At 36.4% G+C, this 20,870-nt stretch overlaps 1 protein-coding gene across 4 annotated transcripts in view; it reads right to left on the reverse strand.

The window, feature by feature from the left end:
• The window catches only part of SYT14 (synaptotagmin 14), an 87,235-nt gene that overhangs the window by 54,069 nt on the left and 12,296 nt on the right, over positions 1-20,870 (reverse strand). For 2 of the 4 annotated variants that reach the window (XM_058020097.1, XM_058020096.1), the window contains exons 3-4: positions 7,029-7,193; positions 370-588 (exon numbers count right to left, since the gene is read on the reverse strand). In XM_058020097.1, coding sequence (XP_057876080.1) covers positions 370-588; positions 7,029-7,193 — 384 coding nt within the window. Of the gene's footprint in view, positions 1-369; positions 589-4,888; positions 5,835-7,028; positions 7,194-20,870 lie in introns of those variants that run through there. The other 2 variants (XM_058020095.1, XM_058020098.1) reach the window with 2 other exon arrangements.

The following is a 20,870-nucleotide window of genomic DNA, read 5'->3' on the forward strand; positions in this document are numbered from 1 at the left end:
AACTTATCAATACAGAAATAACATGTCTTCTTTGTATTTATAATACCACAAATTCAACAAGAGTTGCCATGTTTCCTTCCTAAATAAAAACAGCTTAAATTGCCCCAAAAATGAAATGAATAATGATAAAATTAAATGAAACTTAATATAACAAGATATTGTATCATTTGTAGCATCTCTGGAAGAATGTATACAAGTGTGTGCTTTTCTTATTTTTTTTTTTTGGGCATGCACTAATAGAAGAGGTGTCTGGATATTTCTTGCAGACATTGACTATTTGCTAGCCAAGCTGCTCTCATCTTGGACTTACTTATCCAGAACACAATTGTGAAATTTGGAATAAAAGGAAGGCTTTTAAATAGCTCTTACCTTCATCTATTGAGGCTTCACTACTGTATCCATCATATTCTGCAGACAGGGGACTATATTTTTGTCTGGTTTCCCATATATAGTTTTTTTGCTGTCTGCCATCCACCACTGGCAGCCTGGAACTCTGGGTTCTAGACAGGGCCTCATGATATTTACCCAGTGCTTCATCTTCACTCTCAGATGATGAACCATGCTGGTCTTTACTCATATAAGAATTGTCTGTTTGAATAAAATAGAGCAAATCGACTACAGCTCAAAATAGAATACAAGAAAATAACCATAAGAGGTTATCATTGAAGATATTTAAGCCATTTCAATTAAAATTTCTGTAATATTTTAAAAATACCTTGTTGTAATTACAAGCATTGTGATTTTGTAATTGGTGAGAGCTGTTCTCATTTTCTAGAAGACCTGAAAGATTATTAAGCCCAAAAAACCACACTAGCCCTTATTCAACAAAAAACAGATCAATTCATGTAAGGTGGCACATGGACATTCTTGAAACCCTTCATGAAGTAGGAAAATGCTTAAAATAATTTATGTCAAGGAAATCCAACACTGCTGCAACATTACATTTGGATACCTTACATATCAAGCAAGCAGCTCCTGATCCTAGCTGATTCCCAGCTGATTTTTGCTGTGAGCATGTAGCATAGCATAGAAATGAAACTGATTCACAAAAAGAAGCCTACAACAAAATAATCTTTAGGATAGTTATGCCAGTAGTGCTTAAACTCACAATAACAAATGGGAAAATGCTAGTGAAAGATGTTTGCATGCACAATTTTATTTAACTTACAATAAACAGCTCCTTGTTCAATAACTGAAATTAATGCAGATTTTTACTGCAGACATCTGGCAACAGCAAAAATTACATGGGAAAAAAAAAATCTATCTAGTTAATTCTTTTATAGCAGTTCTGCAGTGCCTACTCCTGTGGCCAACGTTTTCCAACTACATCTCAAGCATGACTTCCTCCCAAAAATCCAAGATTTGCTGTATTTTTATTTCTGTAAAGGGAAGATTTCCTCCTCCCTTCTTCCAAAGTTCAATTGGATTCTATCCACATTTAACATGCCTTGCAGAGGTTCTGTAGATCTCAGACTCTAATAGGCATTAAGAGTTCATGTGAGCTCAGAAGTTAGCATTACCTCCACTCTGAGAGCAAACCTATGGTATATGATTTGCCACTGCATTTCCATTACCAGCAGAGCTTTGAGGTGCCCATAATGCTGTTTCTCAGCTCCTGAATCTGAGGGAATGTTGTCTAACATGCTACCCAGCCACACTCAACTGCTTCTCCCCTCCCTGCTTTTATGCCCTCAGCTCCAGATCTGTGTTTCCACTCCCATTAGTGTCTGTCTTCATGCCCAGTCAGTCTCACTCATCTGGCTGAGTATTCCTGCTGAAAGAGAGATTCAGCTTATTCAAAAGCTAGCCAGTTAAAATTAAATTAACTCAATGTATGCCAGCCATCTAGATCTCTTTTACTGTCAAGTGTTTGCCTCTTAGTACTACAGAGGTCTGTCCTTCCTACTTTTAGGAATCACTTCCCATAGAGGTCTTTTTCTCCCTGGTACTCATACAGAAAAAACTCTGCTGTAAGTTTAGGTAAGGAATCTTTTGGAAAGCTACATTTATACAAGCAGAATCCTATGCCAAGTTCCTGTCTCCCAGCCACACACTCCAAGTTCTTGCTCCAAGCACCCACATTTGGTTTCTTATGGTGATTTCCTCTGTTCTCTTTGGCTGTTCAATCCCAATGTCTTTACTTGCACCTAATCATCTACTCATGTAACCTTGGTCTTTGACCTTTAGTCTCTCCACCTTCATATGAAGTTCTCAGTTCTCTCCATAGCTGTCACCTTTCCTAGTTTAAATCCCAATCTACCACGTGCATCAGGTCCTATTGTTCATAAGTTTCTGTCCTCACATAGAATATGTTTATTCTCAATTCTTCGGTTCAAACTCCCAGAGTCCATCAGTAACCATAAGCATCAAAGACAGGGTAAAACCTGCTCTGCTCTTCAATCCCTACAATGAAGCATATGAGTGCAAATGGGATGGTCAGTGAATTTCACAAGCAAAGTATAAGAAGTGTTTACCATGTCTTTTCAAAAAGCAAACTTTCCAAAAATTTACAACTTTGTCAGACTTAGGTGTTTTTCATAGAAGAACATGGGCATCTCTGACATGGGAGAAGTGCTCTCCCACATCTCAAGCACATATTCCAATACACAAAAGTGCCACAGCATCTTTGTAGACCTGAGGTGAAATCTAATTTTTTTTTTTTTGCACAAATACCCAGCATGTTTTTTTCCCATAACCTATTTTTTGGAAACAGTTAAAGATTTTAAACTATAACTTAGGAAAAAACAAAAAAAAAAATAGGATTTCGGACAGAAAGAATGCCTAATTTCCTCAAAATTCTTTCAAATTTGGCACATGATTTAGGAAATTCGTAATTAGATCTTGCAATGGAAATTGTCAGAAAACCTTATCTGGATGTGGGGCTACCAGCTCTACACACAATGTGTACAACAACTTATTTTACTAATTATAGGAAAAATGGTGCCTTAAAAGACCTCTAAGGAGAAACTAGATCTTTCAGCTCTAGACTATTAATTCAAGTCTAGCAGATATGGTTCTTCCCATTTATGGATGGCTATAAAGCAAGTTCAATTTCAGTGATCATTTACTGAAAATATCACACCAAGTAGGATATATTCTGGCTAACATGTTCACTGCAAGAGGCTGCCCAGAAAAAGGAATCTCCAAGTGTTTTGCTGTAACACAAGGTAAAATTTTGTATTTCATATAGCCCTCCAAGGGTTGAAACCTGCCACATTGGAACTTCTACAGATTCACACAACTATAATTAAAGTAGAGCATACCAGGCCTAAAATACAGTGTCAGACATCAGTATTAGGTGCCTCCTTTAACATTACAAGAAATGTATTCACAAATAGGAAATCAGGTTCATTAATCAGCCTGCATAAAGAACGGAATAGTATAAAACATGGCAGCAACATGTTTGACAGAAGAGTTGAAAGTTATGTCTCTAATAATACACTGATTTTTCTAAGCATCCAGAAGTTCTCAGTGATAGCTGGTTTTTATTTTTTCTCCAGTTCCTATCATAAAAGAATGAGAATGTATACCATTATTAGAAATCATGAAGCAAGACCTCCTCAGAGGACTTAAACACCTCCTCAAAGTTTAAACATAAGCTATTCATGCAAATACTTTTTTTTTTTAATTACAAAGCAGATAAGTTTCAGTTTCTTGGGAAAAAGTAGCTTCCTGTACATTAAGAAAAAAAAAAAAAAAACCACAAAAAACTCAGTTTAATGCCTTTGCTTGCCACTTCTCATTTGATTTTTACACCTTATTTGGAAACTTGGCTAAGACAATTTATGTTCTTAGCAAAACCTTTCCTTTATTTGGCTGACACAGGTCATGAGCAATTATTAATCTATTGAAAGCTACTAATTTGTTTATTATGGACCCTAAAAGCCATTTTTGAGAGAATATACTTTACAAATCTATTATTATGTAATGAAATAGATAAGATCATAGTTTATCATACAAACATGGAAAACACTCCTAATTCAAACTTAAGAAAACCAAACAAACAAAACCAAACCAAAACTCAACAAAGCAGATAACTGAAATTTTCTGATAAGGAAAACAGACACAACTGAAGGAAAAAAATGGGTTTCTATTAGGAAATCATTCATTTCTGTACAGAATCAGCACCTGGAAACATGGAAAAGCATGTGTTGCTTTCTAAAATTTTAGTATGCAACTTGCAAACATATGTAAAATTGCAAGGTTTTACTTCTTCCTTACAAACTGCTATTGCAACTCCCTTATCACACTAAGACTGGATGTTGAAGACGGCACAAAAAGTATCCATAACAACAACACACAGGTTTTCTTAAAAGAACAACTTTAAGACAACTTTAAGACAAGCCTCATTCACTTCTTCCTATACTTAAAATCACTTAATTGCCATTTCTTATTGAGTTTCTCATTTCTCATTGTGTCTTGAAATCATTATCTCACATATCCCAGAAATATTCTGAAGATCTACTGTAATGTAAATGCAAAAGAAGTTATTCCTTTTACTGTCATAGCACATTTCATGCAATGCTTTTAAAAGAAATGAAATAAAAATAACTTTCACAGAACAAGTATTAACTTCCAGTATTAATTAATTCATAGTTTTCAGCAGAAACCACACAAGGCAGAGAAGGCAAGAAAAACTGTATAAAGAAAGAGTAGAGTTAGAACATAGAAAAGGCATTTATTAATCAGTTCCTTTAAGTTATACTGTGGAAAGTAATTAACTTCCAAGAAACATCAACATAATTAGAAAATGAAGCACTGAAACAAACCTGGCCCTTTCACTGACAGGAAACACTATTATTAAATGTGTAAATTAGGTGAAAAAAGCAGGAAATATCATAAGTTTCAGGAAAGGCTGAAGAATGCAGTTTGCTGACAGACTCCTCACCTTTTCCTGCTGTCTTCTTATTACATAGCTCTCTTTCTAATTTCTTTGAGTTTTTCCTTTTGCCCTCATTTGCAAGTGTAGTTGACACATTGCCTTCATCCTTTGAGATGGGTTTTCTTTTTCTGTCAAAGAAGGCTTCAGATTTCTTTTCTTTGATTTCATTAAGGCAACTGGGATGGTCATTGTGCATCTTCTTCAAGCTGGAATCTGTTAATTTCTCCTTCTGTACACGCTTTGTTTCTACATCTTGGGGAACATTCATACTGTGCACTTTATCAGAATCTTTAAAATCAGCTCCAGGTGAATGTGGTTTGATTTTTTTATGCTCACGATTCTTAGAATTATCTGATACTGCATATAAACAATTATCTTGCTCCTCTATAGATTGATCCACTGTAAGTTTTTTACTTTTCAGGTTACTATCCTTCAAGAACTTATCATTTACAAAACACTCATTTCCCCCTACTACTTCCCTTTTAAAAGGTCCTCCTACAGTCTTCGAATCCTGATGTTCTTCTGTATCACTGAGAGGATTATTATGATCTGTGCCTCTTAACTGGCACTGGTTTTTGTTCAAGGCATGGTCAGATACTCCAACTTGACTTGTACCACTTTTTACAAAATCTAACGAATTAGAATTATGAGCCTCTTTATGTTCTGCAGCACCTCTCTTAGTTTTCATATTAATTTCCTGAGAATGAGTTAATGAGGGTGTGTGTTCCTCTCTGCCTTCCACAGGTTTCTCACTCTGCGTTTTGGAGCTCTCATCCTCTGCCCGCAGGCCATTGATCATGCTGGTCACTTGCTCTGTCACTGAGTCAGCTACAGAGTAGCCAACCTCGCCAACAACACTGGCCAGGTCATCCACAGCACTGCTGAGCGTGTCCACCAGGGAAGACACCGAGGGAAGGCTCAGATTTTGCTGAAGGTTTCTAAAAAACGCCATTTGCCCAGCCTATCCAGCAACAGATCTTAACACTGACAGGTCCTCTCTTTCACAAACTGACCACCTCTGTTTCTTCAATTTCAGAGCTATTTGCCTTCTCTGTTTCAAAAGCCAATATATTTACCAGGGGAAGTTGCAGCTTTTCTCTTTTCATTCAATTATCATTGCAAACAATAAGAAAACAGCTAAATAAAAATCTTGAAGACACAATCAACCAGCAAAACCATAGTCTTTCATCAACTGCAGCATCAACTAGCCATAATAAAATTCATTATTTTCAAAAACAAGACACCTGTGTGAAGTGGAATTTTTTTTAATTCTAACCTGTGAAGAAGAAGTTGTGAGACATTTAAATTTTCATCAGTGTCATGTCACACTAAAACAGGCTTTTAACATAACACAACACACATCGTAGAGACTTCTTCACCCCAAAATATCTGTTGTCTTTTGCATAAGCTAAGATGCTTTGGAATATCAAGACTTGTTTTGTAGCAAAAAAGAAAGCTAATATGACAGACAATTTCTGGGGAGAACATTTTTTTTTGCCTCCTGGAAAATTGAAAATTAAAATTTAGCTCCATCTTTTAGAGAGGTAGAAGGGAAGAAGGCCTCTTTGATTTCACATTCTGTTTTCTGGTGCCTGGCTCTTTCTCTCTAGTTAACTAACAAAGCCTGTTCAATTTTCACAGTACAAACGTTTTACCAACCCTCAGTATCTTTTTCAAGGTCTAATTTCTTTCGTTACACATGATCCCTAAAGACTTTGTATTAAAAAATATTCAATAATGTGTTAGTCAGATATAAGATATCACTAAAATTACTCTTTAAAATGATTTTCCGGGTGAATAAAATCAAGACCTTCTCCAAAAGTATGACGAAGGATTTTAACAGGCTGAGTGAAAATCCAATAATCCCATTCACAAATTTACCTGAAAAGATTTAATTATACAAAATTATGGATTGTTTAAAGTAAGTTCAAGAGTATTCTCAGAGTGCAAGAGAAGTATCTCTCCATAAGTAAATGCAAACTCTTTGGTTAGATAACTGTCGAATTTCTGTGGCTTGTGGATACAAAGGTTTGCTCCTTTCAAGTACTGCAGTCACAGGCAAAGCCAACATTGTTGTGTTGCTATATCCTTGTAAAAATATGCACTCTTATAATTAAGTTTAGTACACTGTATGTTGGATACTTACAAAGTTTATCTTGTGAATTCTTTCTTGTAGTGTATCCTGAATCAAGATCTGGGAAACCACTAACATTTTCAATACACATCTTCTTATTAATATATAGGAAAAGTAGCAGCATGAGAATAATGAACACCCCAACTGCAGACAGGAATCCAATTGCCTCCGGAGATACTAAAAGAAACAAAAAGAAATGAATTTTTTAAAACTTTGTAAAGGCTTGCAAAGTTGTAATATTACCAGAATTGATCATAAATAAATACCTCAGAAGATGCAAATATATATGCCATATATAATTAAAACCCCACCATTTAAATCTGAGTTAATGCTTAATCATCTTTTCAAAGAACAGAAAGCATGTGGTCCTAATCTGAGAGGGACAGACACTGTGAGCAAGAGGTTCTCATGGAGGACTGGACAGTCTCTGCAGAAGAACAGGGAGATTATCAGAAGCTGCCAAAACCAATGAATTCTAAAGGAACACCTGAGACAGCACTGGAAAGGAGCTAAGAGCTCCCCACCTACTGGAGGTTTGGCTGCCTCTGCTCAGGGCCAGCTCTGAGACAGTGCTGTTGAGGAGGGACTGAGCCTTGGCCCTGCCCACCTTGTCATGTTCAGCACCCGGCTCCTCTTCCCTCAGGGACCAGCTGGCTCACCCAGCCCTCTGACAAGCAGGATGCTTTATGAGCAAAAAACAGAGTGAGAAAAACCATGTATGGTCACTTGCATATGAACCAAGAAAGAGCTAATAGAAAATGAAATAGAGGTAAAGCACACTTAAACCCAGGTGGGGGAAAAAAAGGCCAAAGTAGACTGACATGTCATAGAGAATGTGTAAAATAAAGAATATGTAAATGCTATTAAGCAGATAACTGCAAGGCAGTATTGGGGATCTTTGAAAGGTTTAGCATCTTTGACATCCACCAGCATCTAACAACATCAATTACACCATTTAAGACTAAGATTGTCAAGGAGCACGTTTTAGAAATGTGAAATCTGCAAATGAATGTGGCAAATTGAAGCAATGGGAAAGAGTATTTAAATGGCCATTTGTTTATTTGAAAGGAGAGTGGGCAGGGAAAGGGATATAGAAGAGGAGCAAAAACAAGAATCTGGAAATGTGAGAAATAAGTACCAACTTATAAATGCAGTTCAAGACCAAGAGAGGGCAGATCTTTTGAAAGGAGTGCAGATGCCCACAGACTATAATGAAGCTGAGCTGCTTCTTTAATAAAGGTTGCCAGGATTTCACAGGGAAGGCCCTTAGGAAACCCAGTGGAGTCTCCACAAGCCTTATATTCAAAAAAACTTGAAGCAAGAAGTTAAAATAGTGACAGGATTGCAAATTTATTATGAAGTAGTGTGGGAGCTTAAAGTGAAGGGTTATAAAATTGCAACTCAATAGCATTTGGATGCAATTTATAGGCAAAAATGTAATAAAACTCAAACTACACGCAATTAAAAACCATGTAAAGCACTACAGAGCTGTGATTTCTAGTGATATGTAACAGATTAATTAATCTGTTAACTGGTTCATTACTAATGTACTGATAATTAAGAAACATTATGTCTCAAACCTCCATCCTAAACAGGAAGAGTAACACCTAACAGTGGATTTTATGGCCGTAACACACAGACAACACACATTTCAGAGCTGAACACAACTGCGTTAATCTGGATGAAAACTGGGATTTCACATATCACTTTTCTTCCTCCTGACTTTGCAAGACTACACTCAACTACATAAATCCCATTCTTGGGGGTTGATTTTTTTTTTTCTATTTAATAAAGATTTATGAAGCTTTATCAGATTGACAAATTCTGTTTGCCAAGATCTCGGCACTTCACTTTAGGACTACAATGCTACATGGTAACATCTTTCACTATTTAAAAAGGAGTGGAATTAAAGAACATCTGCCAACAGACTCAGCATTCAGAGATGCAATACAAAAGGACAAGATGCAAGAGTCCGAAATAACTACAAGAAGAGTTCCAATTGGAGATGAGGCAGGAAAAATCCAGAATGAGAGGAGTTTATCACTGGAACAGATTGCCTAGATCAGTTATAGAATCCAACTTCAATGTTATCCCTGCTTTGAGCAGGGGACTGAACTGTAAATTACTTTCCCAGGAGCCTTCCAAATGAAATCATTCTCTGATTCGACATATGCCCTTTGTAAATCTGGGCTCATGCATCTATGTAAAAGTACTGACTGAGAAACACATGCAATTCCACAACCTCAGTTAGTTTTGCAGGATGACAGGGAACATTTGTGTCCATGGTGCTGTTCCTAAATTACTATACAGGTGTCTTTCAAATCTGACAAAGAAAGAAAGATCCAAAGAAATGTGCCTTCACCGTGAAAAACAAATTGGACAGATTTGCACTTCTGTTTTGAGCTGGACATCCAGACCTATCTAAACCTGGAAATACTTTTTTTTTCACTTCTTACCTCTGACCAGAAGAGACCATGTAACATTTTGCCTAAACCACCCCTGAAAATTTTCCCATGAATAGGAGCTTGCCAACAACATCAAATGAGACATCCTGCTGCACCAAGAGGGGTAACAAGGTGAGAAAAGTGAATTTCTATTCTGGAACAGAGAAGAAAGTCAGCTAATTTTTTCTCAATTAATATTTTAATTGTCATGAACTTTGGCACGTGTTCAGGCATTTATTCATTTATTGTTTGTCAGGTGTCTATTTACCATTTTTCATGGAATCTTTCCACACAGGGGAACACTCTGAGTTTTGACAAAAGCCTCAGTTCATATATATTAATTTTTTACCTCAAAGCTTAACAGATGAAATCTCCCCAAGTTCTGCTGGCAGTAGGCATACTCCCATCCCTTCCAAGACTGCATATGGATAACTGAGAATATCTGAGGCTATTGAAACAAGAGCCAGTTTTCTCTGCATTATTGATCCTCACCCAAATGAAACCAAGGACTGGACCCAGGACAGAAAACCTTCATTTTCAGTAAGTTCCAGCTATAACATCTATCAAACACAGAGGCAGGGACTGCAATTCATGGGGGCCAGCAGAAGTGAAGGAGCAGCAGAAGGTGGCACAGGTTAATGATGTTCAGGGAGGAAATCAGTGTGAGACATGAAGAAGGTGTGACACCAACTTGGGGTACATGGAAAAAGTCAGAAAGTGAAGGGAAGGCAAAAAAGAAGACAGATCAGAGGGCAGATAAAGATCATGGGACCTTTGAATGAACTATGAGAATGATTGCTTTATTATTGGAGCAGGCTGTCCTGAGCAACTTCACCTGAATTCAGTGTCCACACTGCTTTGAGCAGGAGATTTAACTGAATTCCAGTCATGGAATGATTCTCAACAAAGAGCAGTGACGGTCTACTTTAAATAGGATATATTAACTGTACAGCATCTTCAGGGAAAAACACTCTCACATATGTCACATTTGATCTTTTCAAGCTGTAGGTTTAAATTGCATTTTTAAAATTTTTAGTTATGCTTATGTTGCTCAGCAATCATCTGCCTTGATCCATCAAAATATGTGTTTAAGGAAGTTAACCACAGCCTAAAAGGAACTGAAAGCTGAGTATTTTGGGGGTTTTTTTCTCCAGTACTTGCTGGATACTAAGTAGTTAAAAAAGGCACTATCTGAAAGCCTTATAGTTCTCTATGGAAACACAGTATCTGATGACATTTTTCTGGATGAAAAAAGAAACATTGGCTGATACCTTACAAAAGAAATGAAACTTTAGCTGTAGCAAAACTAATTAATTATTTATGTAATTCAGTGTGAACATAGGACTTGAAAATTATATTTCTGTATCAATTTGCACTCATGTAAAGAGTCTTAGAATACTTGTTCACAGATTAGGTAAATTATCAAGCTGAAATCCTGTAAAGTATTACCATTATAAAGCCAGGGGGAAAAAACCTACTTCAATTTTCCACATGAAATGTGCACAGATTCCCATCTATGAATTCAGGTTTTATACATCACATTAATCCTTCAGTTAGTTTCTCACAGCTTAAGTATCAAGCAGGTATACTTCATAGACAGAAAAAAATTAGAAGTTCTTTTTTACATAAAAAATTACATCTATGCCACATTCACCACCAGAATTACTTTGATTCAAAACATTTTGTAATAAATTCAGAGCTGTCTGGGAATTAATTGTACCATGAAAAGCATTTAAAAACTCTCAGAGGTTTCCAGTGCTTCTACTATCAGACAGCAGTAGGAAGGCAATGTTTTCTCAAAGTCATCCTTTAAATTCAAAGGTCCTACCTCTATAAACTTCATCATTATTTTTGCTTCTTAAGAAAAACACCAATGAAATTCTGAATTTATGTTTGAAACTCATTATAATATCAGGCTGTTTTAGAAATACTAAAAGAACAAACATCTTTCTACAAAGCTACCAAGACTAATTGAATTGCTGGCAATGGAAGTGGCATAGAAAGTCATAATCATTACAGAAGTATTACCTTAACATCACTTTAATTCCATTTTGTTGTTATCATCACTAGAATCAGAAGTACTAGAACATAGAAACTTACCATCTCTTCATCTTAAATATCAAATTAGCACCTCTTTCTCAAATAATAACTTCTTTGTTATGACATAATTTTTCATTTCAAAAAGTTGTTTCAAACTCTTCAGAAAATTACATCTTCCAATATCTACCACCAAACAACACAATGCCTCAGACATTTTAAAAAGATGAAATGTTTTTTATATGAAATTTAAAAGCATTTCATATTTTAGTATGTATCTAGCCCCAAACTTTATTTAATATAAATCAATTCTTTTTGGATCTTTCACACTCTACATCATACCAGTCACTTAGCTAGTAATGTACAAAGCCACACAGTTATCTTAGTGATGTTTCAATTATTCATTTACAAATGCAATACTATCTCTTCTGTACACAAATAAAGTAACCAGGGGGTATGACCTGAAAAATGCCAATTACCTTTAGGATCCTAGCATAAAAAACATTTGAAATGTAATATGTAAGCTTGGTTTTATTTATAACTTGGGTTTTGGGGTTTTTTTTTTGTTTGTTTTTTTACAACTTGATCTAAGATACTTTAGCCCTTTAAATTCTTTTAAATATACAGGACTGTTGTTTTGTATTTAGTCCTGAAGAAGAATGATTTACTGGTATTCATTTTTTACACCATTACACCTTGACATTCCATGAAAATAATTTGTGCTGTCCAGCTCAAAATATTTTCATCCAAATGCCATTCACTGTTGTTTGTCACTTCTTTCCAACTTTGCCACTATCACAAGAAATTAACATATTTTTAGAAAGCTGAGCAGGTTACTAAACAAAATAACAAGTGTGTGCCTTTATTGCTTTCCTCCATGCTTGAATTATTTACCTCCAAACAGGATTTATTTCTTTCTCACAGACTTGTCATGACAGGAAAAAAACCAAATGAATCCCTCTACACCTGAGTCTGCTCACAAGTGAAATACTTTGGTCTGATTACTCAACAGGAGTAGGGACTGTATTTTCATATGTGCCAATTTACATGTACATTTCTTTTACTAACTACATAGGGTTGTCTCTTCTTTAAAAGCAAGTAACTGAACTTGAAGGCTACCTAAGATTTCATGGTCTTTCTAAACAGCTTTTCTTTAACAATGGAAACTCATTACTCAACATTTCACAGCAATTTGTGAATTCCTATACAATTACGATCTTTCTGTTTGCTGGGGTAATTGAAGAAGCAACAAGTGAACAGAACCTTCTAAACAAAATGCTACACCTACATGGGTTTATCCACTGTTGAATTAGAATTCTGACTAAAAAAATTAAATTCTTGACTACCTGCACTGTTTCCAAAACATGAACTATATATGGCAGCATCACTATTAGAATACTTTCCCATATAAAAAACAAAAACAATTGGACCACAAAAATTGACTAGCTGGTATTTCTGCTAAAAAGTAGTGATAGACAATGAACTCTAAACATTTTATTGAACAAGTCAAAAGACAAAATTCCTATGACTCCTGTTCTATTCTTTCTTCTATCTCCCATATAAAACACTGGATTATGTAGTTCCCTTCTAAAAGTTTACCTATTTCTTCTCTTTTGCCAAAAAAAAAAAAAATCAGGAAGTCTTTTAGCTCAACTTAAAACACACAATTAGATCCCATATAGCAATGCTTTTATAGTTACATTTAGGTAACATTAAAACTGAAGTTTTTCTGTAGAAAGATGCTGCCCCCTCCAATTCCAAACTGCATTTTGCCTTTCCTGACACAGCACAGACTTCTTACCTTGGCCCACTACTGATGGCTGCACCTCTCAGCATGCTATGCTGAATACATTTTATTCTGCCAGTCCTCTGATGTTCCTCACTCTGGGTTTGTTGCTCCTGCATCTCACACTTTGTTGGACAGCAAGTTTACACGCTCTCCAGCACAAATTACAAGCCCTGCAACATGAGCTACCTGCACTTCAACACTTCCAGTATCAACATCCAGGACACAACCCTGAGCAACAGCAATTTCAAACGAGCACAAACTTGAAATGACAACTCAATTCAATTTCAAGGCAAAACTGAAAAGAGTGCTGCTTTTCCTCCAGAAGAGAATTAAAAACAATTCTAGCAACATGAACCTCTCAGAAGTTTTTCAAGACTGACAGAACGAGACAAGGATGGAAGTGGTTTTATTTGGAATAACAATGCCCTTTAAATGGACCTTTCAAAGAAATACTGAAGAAGACACAAAATTTATATTTTCTGAAGTAATACATGATGCCACTTTTGGGTTAATTTCAAAAACATGTCACATTAAGCAAAAAATAAATGTGTTTGTTCACACAAAAAGTCTACTGGAATTAGTGTATCATGAAAGTAGCACTGGTCTAACTCCACTGTCACTCCTATTCCAGTGGAAATTTATCAGAAATAATAATAATGTATTTAACATTCCACTTCTGTCACTTCACCCTGGCTGTGGGATACTATGCACTGCTACAGAGACAAAGCAGAACTTCTTTTTCCCTTTGTTTCCTTAATATCTAATTACAAGGACTAACAAGAAAAACACATTTTAACATCTGGATTCCAGGAATTCTTATACACAGGAAGAAATTCTAGAATGTATTTTAATTAACAAATTCAGTTTATTTGATTTTATTACAATCAATTAAATTACTTGACTAAATAATTACATCAAATAGAGTTCATTTACTTCATAAAATATTATTCTAGAACCACAGAATACCCTGAGTTGGAAGGGACCCAAAAGGATCAAAGTCCAATTCCCAGCCCCACACACACCATCCCAAAGAAGTGCATTGTCCAAATGCTCCTTGAGCTCTGCCAGGCTTGGTGCTGTGACCACTGACCTGGGAAACCTGAGCCAGTGTCCAACCACCCTCTGGGGGAAGAGCCTTGTCCTGATATCCATCCTAACCCTGCCCTGACACAGCTTCAGGCCATTCCCTCGGGTCCTGTCACTGTCACCACAGAGCACAGACCAGTGCCTGCCCCTGCCCTTCCCCTTCCCCTCGCAAGAAGTTGTAACTGCAGTGAGATCTCCCCTCAGTCTCCTCCAGGCTGAACAAACCAAGTGACCTCAGCCATTTCTAACTCACATTTTATGATAAAACCAGCTTGGTTCATTACATTAACCAATCACATCCATAAGTGCACAAAGTTGCTTGTGGCAGCTCTAGTACTGCCTCTACAGATTGTCTTTTCCAGGATTCTTTCCCCTTTCTTTAAAAATACCATGCTGAAACTGTCTTTTGCTGATAAATTTAATTACAGAAAAAGAGGACCCTTGGTTCCAAAATACCACTGATCGAATACAGAATTTAGGAGTAACTGAAGCCATACTCTGAGATGGAGATTTAAACTTTTGACAGAAATCTTTTAATTCCTAAATCCTTATGTGCTGGAAAAGTTGTCAGCCTGCCATCCCTGCTGATTTACCAGTCCCTCAATGCCTTTTCTCTCTTACATGGAATTCATCTCTGATTAAATAGTATCTCACAACAGAAATCTCTGAAAAGAAACAGCAAAGGAAGCATCACACTTGCCACTTGGAATAGACACTGATCATGGAATCATCTTGATTACCTCCAAATCCCAATAATCTGTTGCAATTACATAGCATATTACATGACTATTATCCACACAGTGGGAAAGAGAACAGCAGTGATTATAATTTTTAATGGTATTCTCAAATAATCCTCCCAAAGCAAAAGTATTAAAGACCCACAGGGGTCTAGAGACTTGCAGTTTAAAAGTTCATACCCATCACAAAGTAGCTGTCCACTATGAGGAAAGAAAAATAATCTATGTAATAAAAATACTTTAAAACCTCATTTTCCCCTATCAGACACTACAATTAACAACAAAGCATGAGACAGTCCATGTAATCCAACAGTAATTAACCAGGATATACAGCAAAGTACTGCATGGTAAAAATGATTATATGAACATGAGAACTTGAGTGAAGGAATGCCAGGGTTTGGATATAGCAAACTTCTTACATACAAAACTTGCCATGGAAGAAAAGATATTGCCATAGCTGAAATTAAGTCACCCCAGTAGCTGCTGCTTTCCAGAAGACTCCAAATACAGGAAAACACACAAAATAATATTCTGCTTCCTGTAAGGGCATGAGGAAGCTCAAAGAAAAGTATTTACTCTGTATTGAATTTTCTCCAATCCAACACATGTGCATAGAGATTACTTTTCCAACAGAGTGCAAATTCAGAATATATATTCTGCTGGCGTTAATTTTAATATTATTATTTTTTTAACATGTAGCAATATGTCTAAATATCTCTCAAGTGTATGAGGTTTAGTATCCATGGGATAAAAATTTTTTTCAAGCCTTGAAAAAAAAAGTACTAATTACTATTTTCTTTATATATTATAAAAGTAGCTTTAATTTTTAACAGTTTCTAAATGAAGAGTTTTTTATTCCTCTTTGTAAAAAGAGAAAGTGCACTTTATTTGGTACTGTCCAAATCTGAACCTCTAAATGAGTATAGAAACAACATATATTTGCATTTTACATTAATATGAGGGTATCTAATACAAAGAAATTTACTGCCATCTCTGACATCAACCTTCTCTTGATGAAGAACAAGTAGTTCTACCAACTGGATGACAGCAGCCAGAAAGGGGAAAATTATTTTAATTACTTAGTGTAGATTATCACTAATACTGTAAGATAACTTGAGTATCAGATGCAGTTGACTTTCAGCTTAATAATGTTTCTACTCTAAATTGAAACTAATGAATAAATGCTACTTTTTGCCATTTGGAATAAGTGTAGTTGGCAGCTTAACATTCAGACCCATGCAAATGGTGAGGATAGCTGACCAGAACATTAAAGAGGAATAGTTCTACTTAAAACATACTTCTGACAAAGCAAAAATTCACACCTTCTTATCTTTTCAAAATTATTATTACAAGTGACATTTTTCATTGTCAGACGAAGACATTGTCTTTTTGCAACTTCTCTTTTGCATATTAAAGAGAGCACTTCTGTTCCATTCTTAGTCACAAAGTCAGTTTGCTGAATAATTTCCTTTGTTTGCAAAATTGCCACAACAATAGAAAGGAAAGAACATCTTGCAAAAGAAAAAAAGTGCTTAAAAATAATTTTTAAACTTCTGTGCAACTCAGTCCTTACTTGGATACTCCATCTACATTTCCAAGAATTAAATACAAAACACACTGCTGAGTTAGAAATATCACTTTGCACTACTTCAAAAATAAACAAGTGAAAAATGTTGGGTGAAAGAAACCTAAAAATAATATCGCCATATATATTTTCTCATTTAATGTCACTTCCATGTCACACAATGAATACATAACAGAATATATTAAAGAGGAGTTTCTTCAGTTACAGTTCAATATCGTAAACACTCATCACAAATCTGTCTTGCTTGTACAAAGAGAACCTTAAACAGCCTTAATTAAAACATTACTAAATCTAACAACAGCTAATTCCAAGTTAGACTTGCATCTGCACTAGACAGCTAAAAAAGATACATTGTTCTCAAGTCGGATCTCAAGTTCCCTGAATTCTTTTATTTCCATAGCAAATAACCAAAGGAACAACTTACACAATTTTATATCCTGACTCTCTCAAAAACAGCTGGATACTAGGAAGATATCCAGCAAAAAGACAAACTGTTAAATGAGTCATTTCAGAGAAACTCTGTCACCTTCCACTGTCAAAAACTAAGCAGGACTCTTCTTTCCACAGCCAAGCCTTCAATTTGTATTGTCAGACACTAAAGAAATGTGTGAACACAAACTTGCATTAAATAACAGAAGTAAACAAGATGCTAATTTATAATAAAAGCAAGAATCTATTTTTTCATTTTTTCCAGTTTTCAGATTTCAATAATGTGTAAATATAAAACCACACAACACTTCAACTACTTGACTATGTTAAACATAGGAGACACATATTGCAGTGATTCCCTAATAGCTGACCATCCATAAAGTTCTTTTTACAAGCTGGAAAGTGACTAGTTCAGTATCATGTAGCTATTAGATGTTACATAACAGCCACAAAATACTCCCATTTTCAAGACACACACTCCCTATATTTATGCATTTAGAGGAAGCCTCTTTAAAAATACATAAGAATTAGTTTTTAAGACTTTTCTGGAAAGCCTATTAGTCTCCTTACTCCTGATCAGCTCTTTGCAAATTCTTCTCAAAAATGTATGAACTTGCTAAAAGGAAACCAAGTAAAAAACCCTATAAAAGTACTGCAATCCTTCTTGGGCAGCATAGAGGGGAACCCACCACAGCCTCTCTTGGGCAACTACAAAACTATAGCAGCATTAATATGACACAGGAGGAGGCCAGTGCCAGACAACTGCTACATCTTTGGGTAGCAAACCTGAGTCCTGTATCAATACCACACTGGGATCATATTTGCAATAGAACTGACATAATCTCAGATATTCAATGAACGTTATAACTGGTACTTGCACACCTCTGAGTCTATCATTTAAACTGATATAATCTGAGAAATACAAAACCTAAAAAACAGCAAAATTGAGGTTTCAAGATATTTCATTTTTACAGCTGAATAATCTTAGAGCAGATGTTTCCTTTTAAGGCTTAGGTTTTGCTTTTAAGCTATGCTTTCAACTACAGCTAAGAAGTTTTCATTATGTTATTTGAGCTAAATGGTGTAGTCACAGCTTTGAAGACCTTTCTGGTCCCTTTCCACATTTCACCATCTGATACTCCAAGGTTCCCATTTTCCTAGCAAAAAAAAAATGAAAGGGCAGGCAAGAAAAATACAATTTAGGAATGCATTACTTACACTGACTAGAAAGAAAAATTAACTACCAGCAATAGGTGTTCTTCAAGTCATATAATCCCCATATAAATTGTAATTACATTCCATCACTTGAAACCGGAAAGTTTTCCCATGCATTATTCATAGAAGACACATGCTTGCTTGCATGCTTACTTTCCCCTTTTCCCTATTCAGTGCAGGAAAAAATTGATGGAACATCACTGTTTATCCTATTAGTTGCTTCTCAACAGCCATGTACTTGGAAGCGCTGTAAGAAAGATGGACAGACAAGCAAAGCACAAATGTACAAACTGCAAAACTCCAGTTCCTTAATGCAGGTTATTTACTAATGTTTCCTTCAGAGGTTCCACACAGGCATTCCAACTCCAGTCACAGAGCAGTCACACTTACCCACCATCCCCTGGCTGAAAACATGAGAGGCTTTCAGGCAAACAGCAAATGGAGAACCATTTTGTCAAACACCACCAGCTCTCAACGCCTCACAGCCAGAAGTCGATGAAAATGAGGGAGTGGATGAATGCCAGGAGTGCTGCAATGTCCTCTCCTGGTGCCACAGTCACACAGACACCAGAGAAAAAGGAGAAGGGCACACTGCAACCTTACCCAGCACCAGACAAGACTGACACCTGTGTGTCAGTGTGAACACTTAATCTGCCCTTTCAACTTCTACTGTGAGCTCACAGACCAAAAAGCAGCTTAGCTTTCAGGGCACGGCCAAGAGATGGGAAACTCCATCCTGTATAAGCTTGACATGAGCCCTCAGTGACATTAAGGACAAAGCTGGAAGGTCTGATTTGACCAGCTCGAGACTGCTGGCAGCCAGGAACTCTCAGCTTGGAAATGCCTTCCTATTCTGAGGATATCAACAGAGATCTTCAGTCTGCAATCTCATCCTGGCAAGCAAGCAGGGCTGGACAACTGGCAAATAAAGTAACCTTAGGAGTCTTGATCAAAAAGCATCTTGAATGTGCATCAGAAGATGTAAAGTTTTAGGCAAAGTATCCAAAAGTCCACATGACCAGAAGATTGGCAGTACATGGCAATCTCCTCCTGCTTTAAAGGTACACATTGAGTAGGGAGTGAAAACAGACAGGAATCCACCAAATCCATGCACCACAAGGAGAAATTTGTCAGTAACACAGGGACACACAAGGTTAGAATGCACGTGGAAACTCACATGACCTAAAAAGGAACCCAACATAATGCAAGTATAAATGGCACTAAATGGATATTTCTCTTTTAATCACACTTATCTATCCCTAGCCTAATTTATAACCACCAATGCTAAAACACAAGTTCTTTGCTCTTTTTATTTAATTTATTGTATCAATGGCTAACAGAGCTTAGAATTCAATGCTCAAATATAACACAGAATCTTAAAAAAACAAACAACACATCTTTTCAATTTAAGTTCCCAGCAATTAACGTTAAAATCATACAGCACTGTCTCCAAGAACATGATAAATTTGTTTTTCTTAAAATCAGTACAGCATCCTAAAATAAATAAGGATAAGCAAGATTAACAGCTCTTGAAAGTTCATCAGAAGGCTTTCAGAAATTCCAATGAGTTTCCCAATTCAGAAAGATAAACAGCAGCTATTATAGAAGGAATACAGAGCACTGTGTGTACCACCTTATCTGTCAATGGAAAAAGAGAGACGGCAATAAAAAGAAAAAAATCACCTCCCCTCCAAAATGAGAAAGAATTTTATACAAGCAAGATCTAAATGATTCACAGTTTAGAGAAGCGGAGAAATGTTTTTAATTACAGTACTGCAACACATAGACACTCAAAAATCCTTTCAACAGATATTTGGAAAGGTTTACTTGTGACCATAAAACTATTCTGACCTTAACTGGTAGACTTAATTCTGACGTTAGGCATTGTTAAATATATGTTTCAACACACCCAAACAGTTTTACCAAAATGTCTCAGTGAATGCAATGGAAACAAAGAGGACAAACAAAATTTCTTCCCACAGAGCCTACTCTGTGGTTTGACAATACTACAGAGGCAGTCTGAGACTAAGTTGTCGTCAAAAGAGTCCTGCAGCTTTACTCCTCTCCCACCACGTTTTCTTACTCCTTCCTTTTGAAAGCACTGAGACTTTTCTGACCTAACCCAGACTCATTTCAAGGAACTAATCCTTGAAGAAATCCTTTTTTTTGGCTTAGCTTTCAGATGAGAAGACAGAAGTTCAACAGCAATGCTGCAGGAGGGAGCACAGGGCTGCCAGAAGGGACAGAAAAGTGTATCTGGCCTTTCCATCAGCTGAGCTGCTCTGTGGAGCTCCAACTTCAGCCTGTGCAGCTCAGCTCCAAGCTGTAAGAGCCCTCCCTGGAGCACAGCTCTGCTCTGTGCTCCGTCAGCTGCTGGTCTCACTATTGCTGCAGCTGATAGCAAGGAAGTTTGAGTCATTAGGATCTCACCTGAAATCAGTGGCAGAGATTGCCAGTTCATTACATCAGTTTTTCGGAAGATCCTCACAACTTTCCATTAATAATGAAAATCATATAATCACACAAATATCC

The sequence above is a fragment of the Melospiza georgiana genome, chromosome 3, assembly GCF_028018845.1.
Source record: "Melospiza georgiana isolate bMelGeo1 chromosome 3, bMelGeo1.pri, whole genome shotgun sequence".
Classification (NCBI taxonomy): Eukaryota; Metazoa; Chordata; class Aves; order Passeriformes; family Passerellidae; genus Melospiza; species Melospiza georgiana.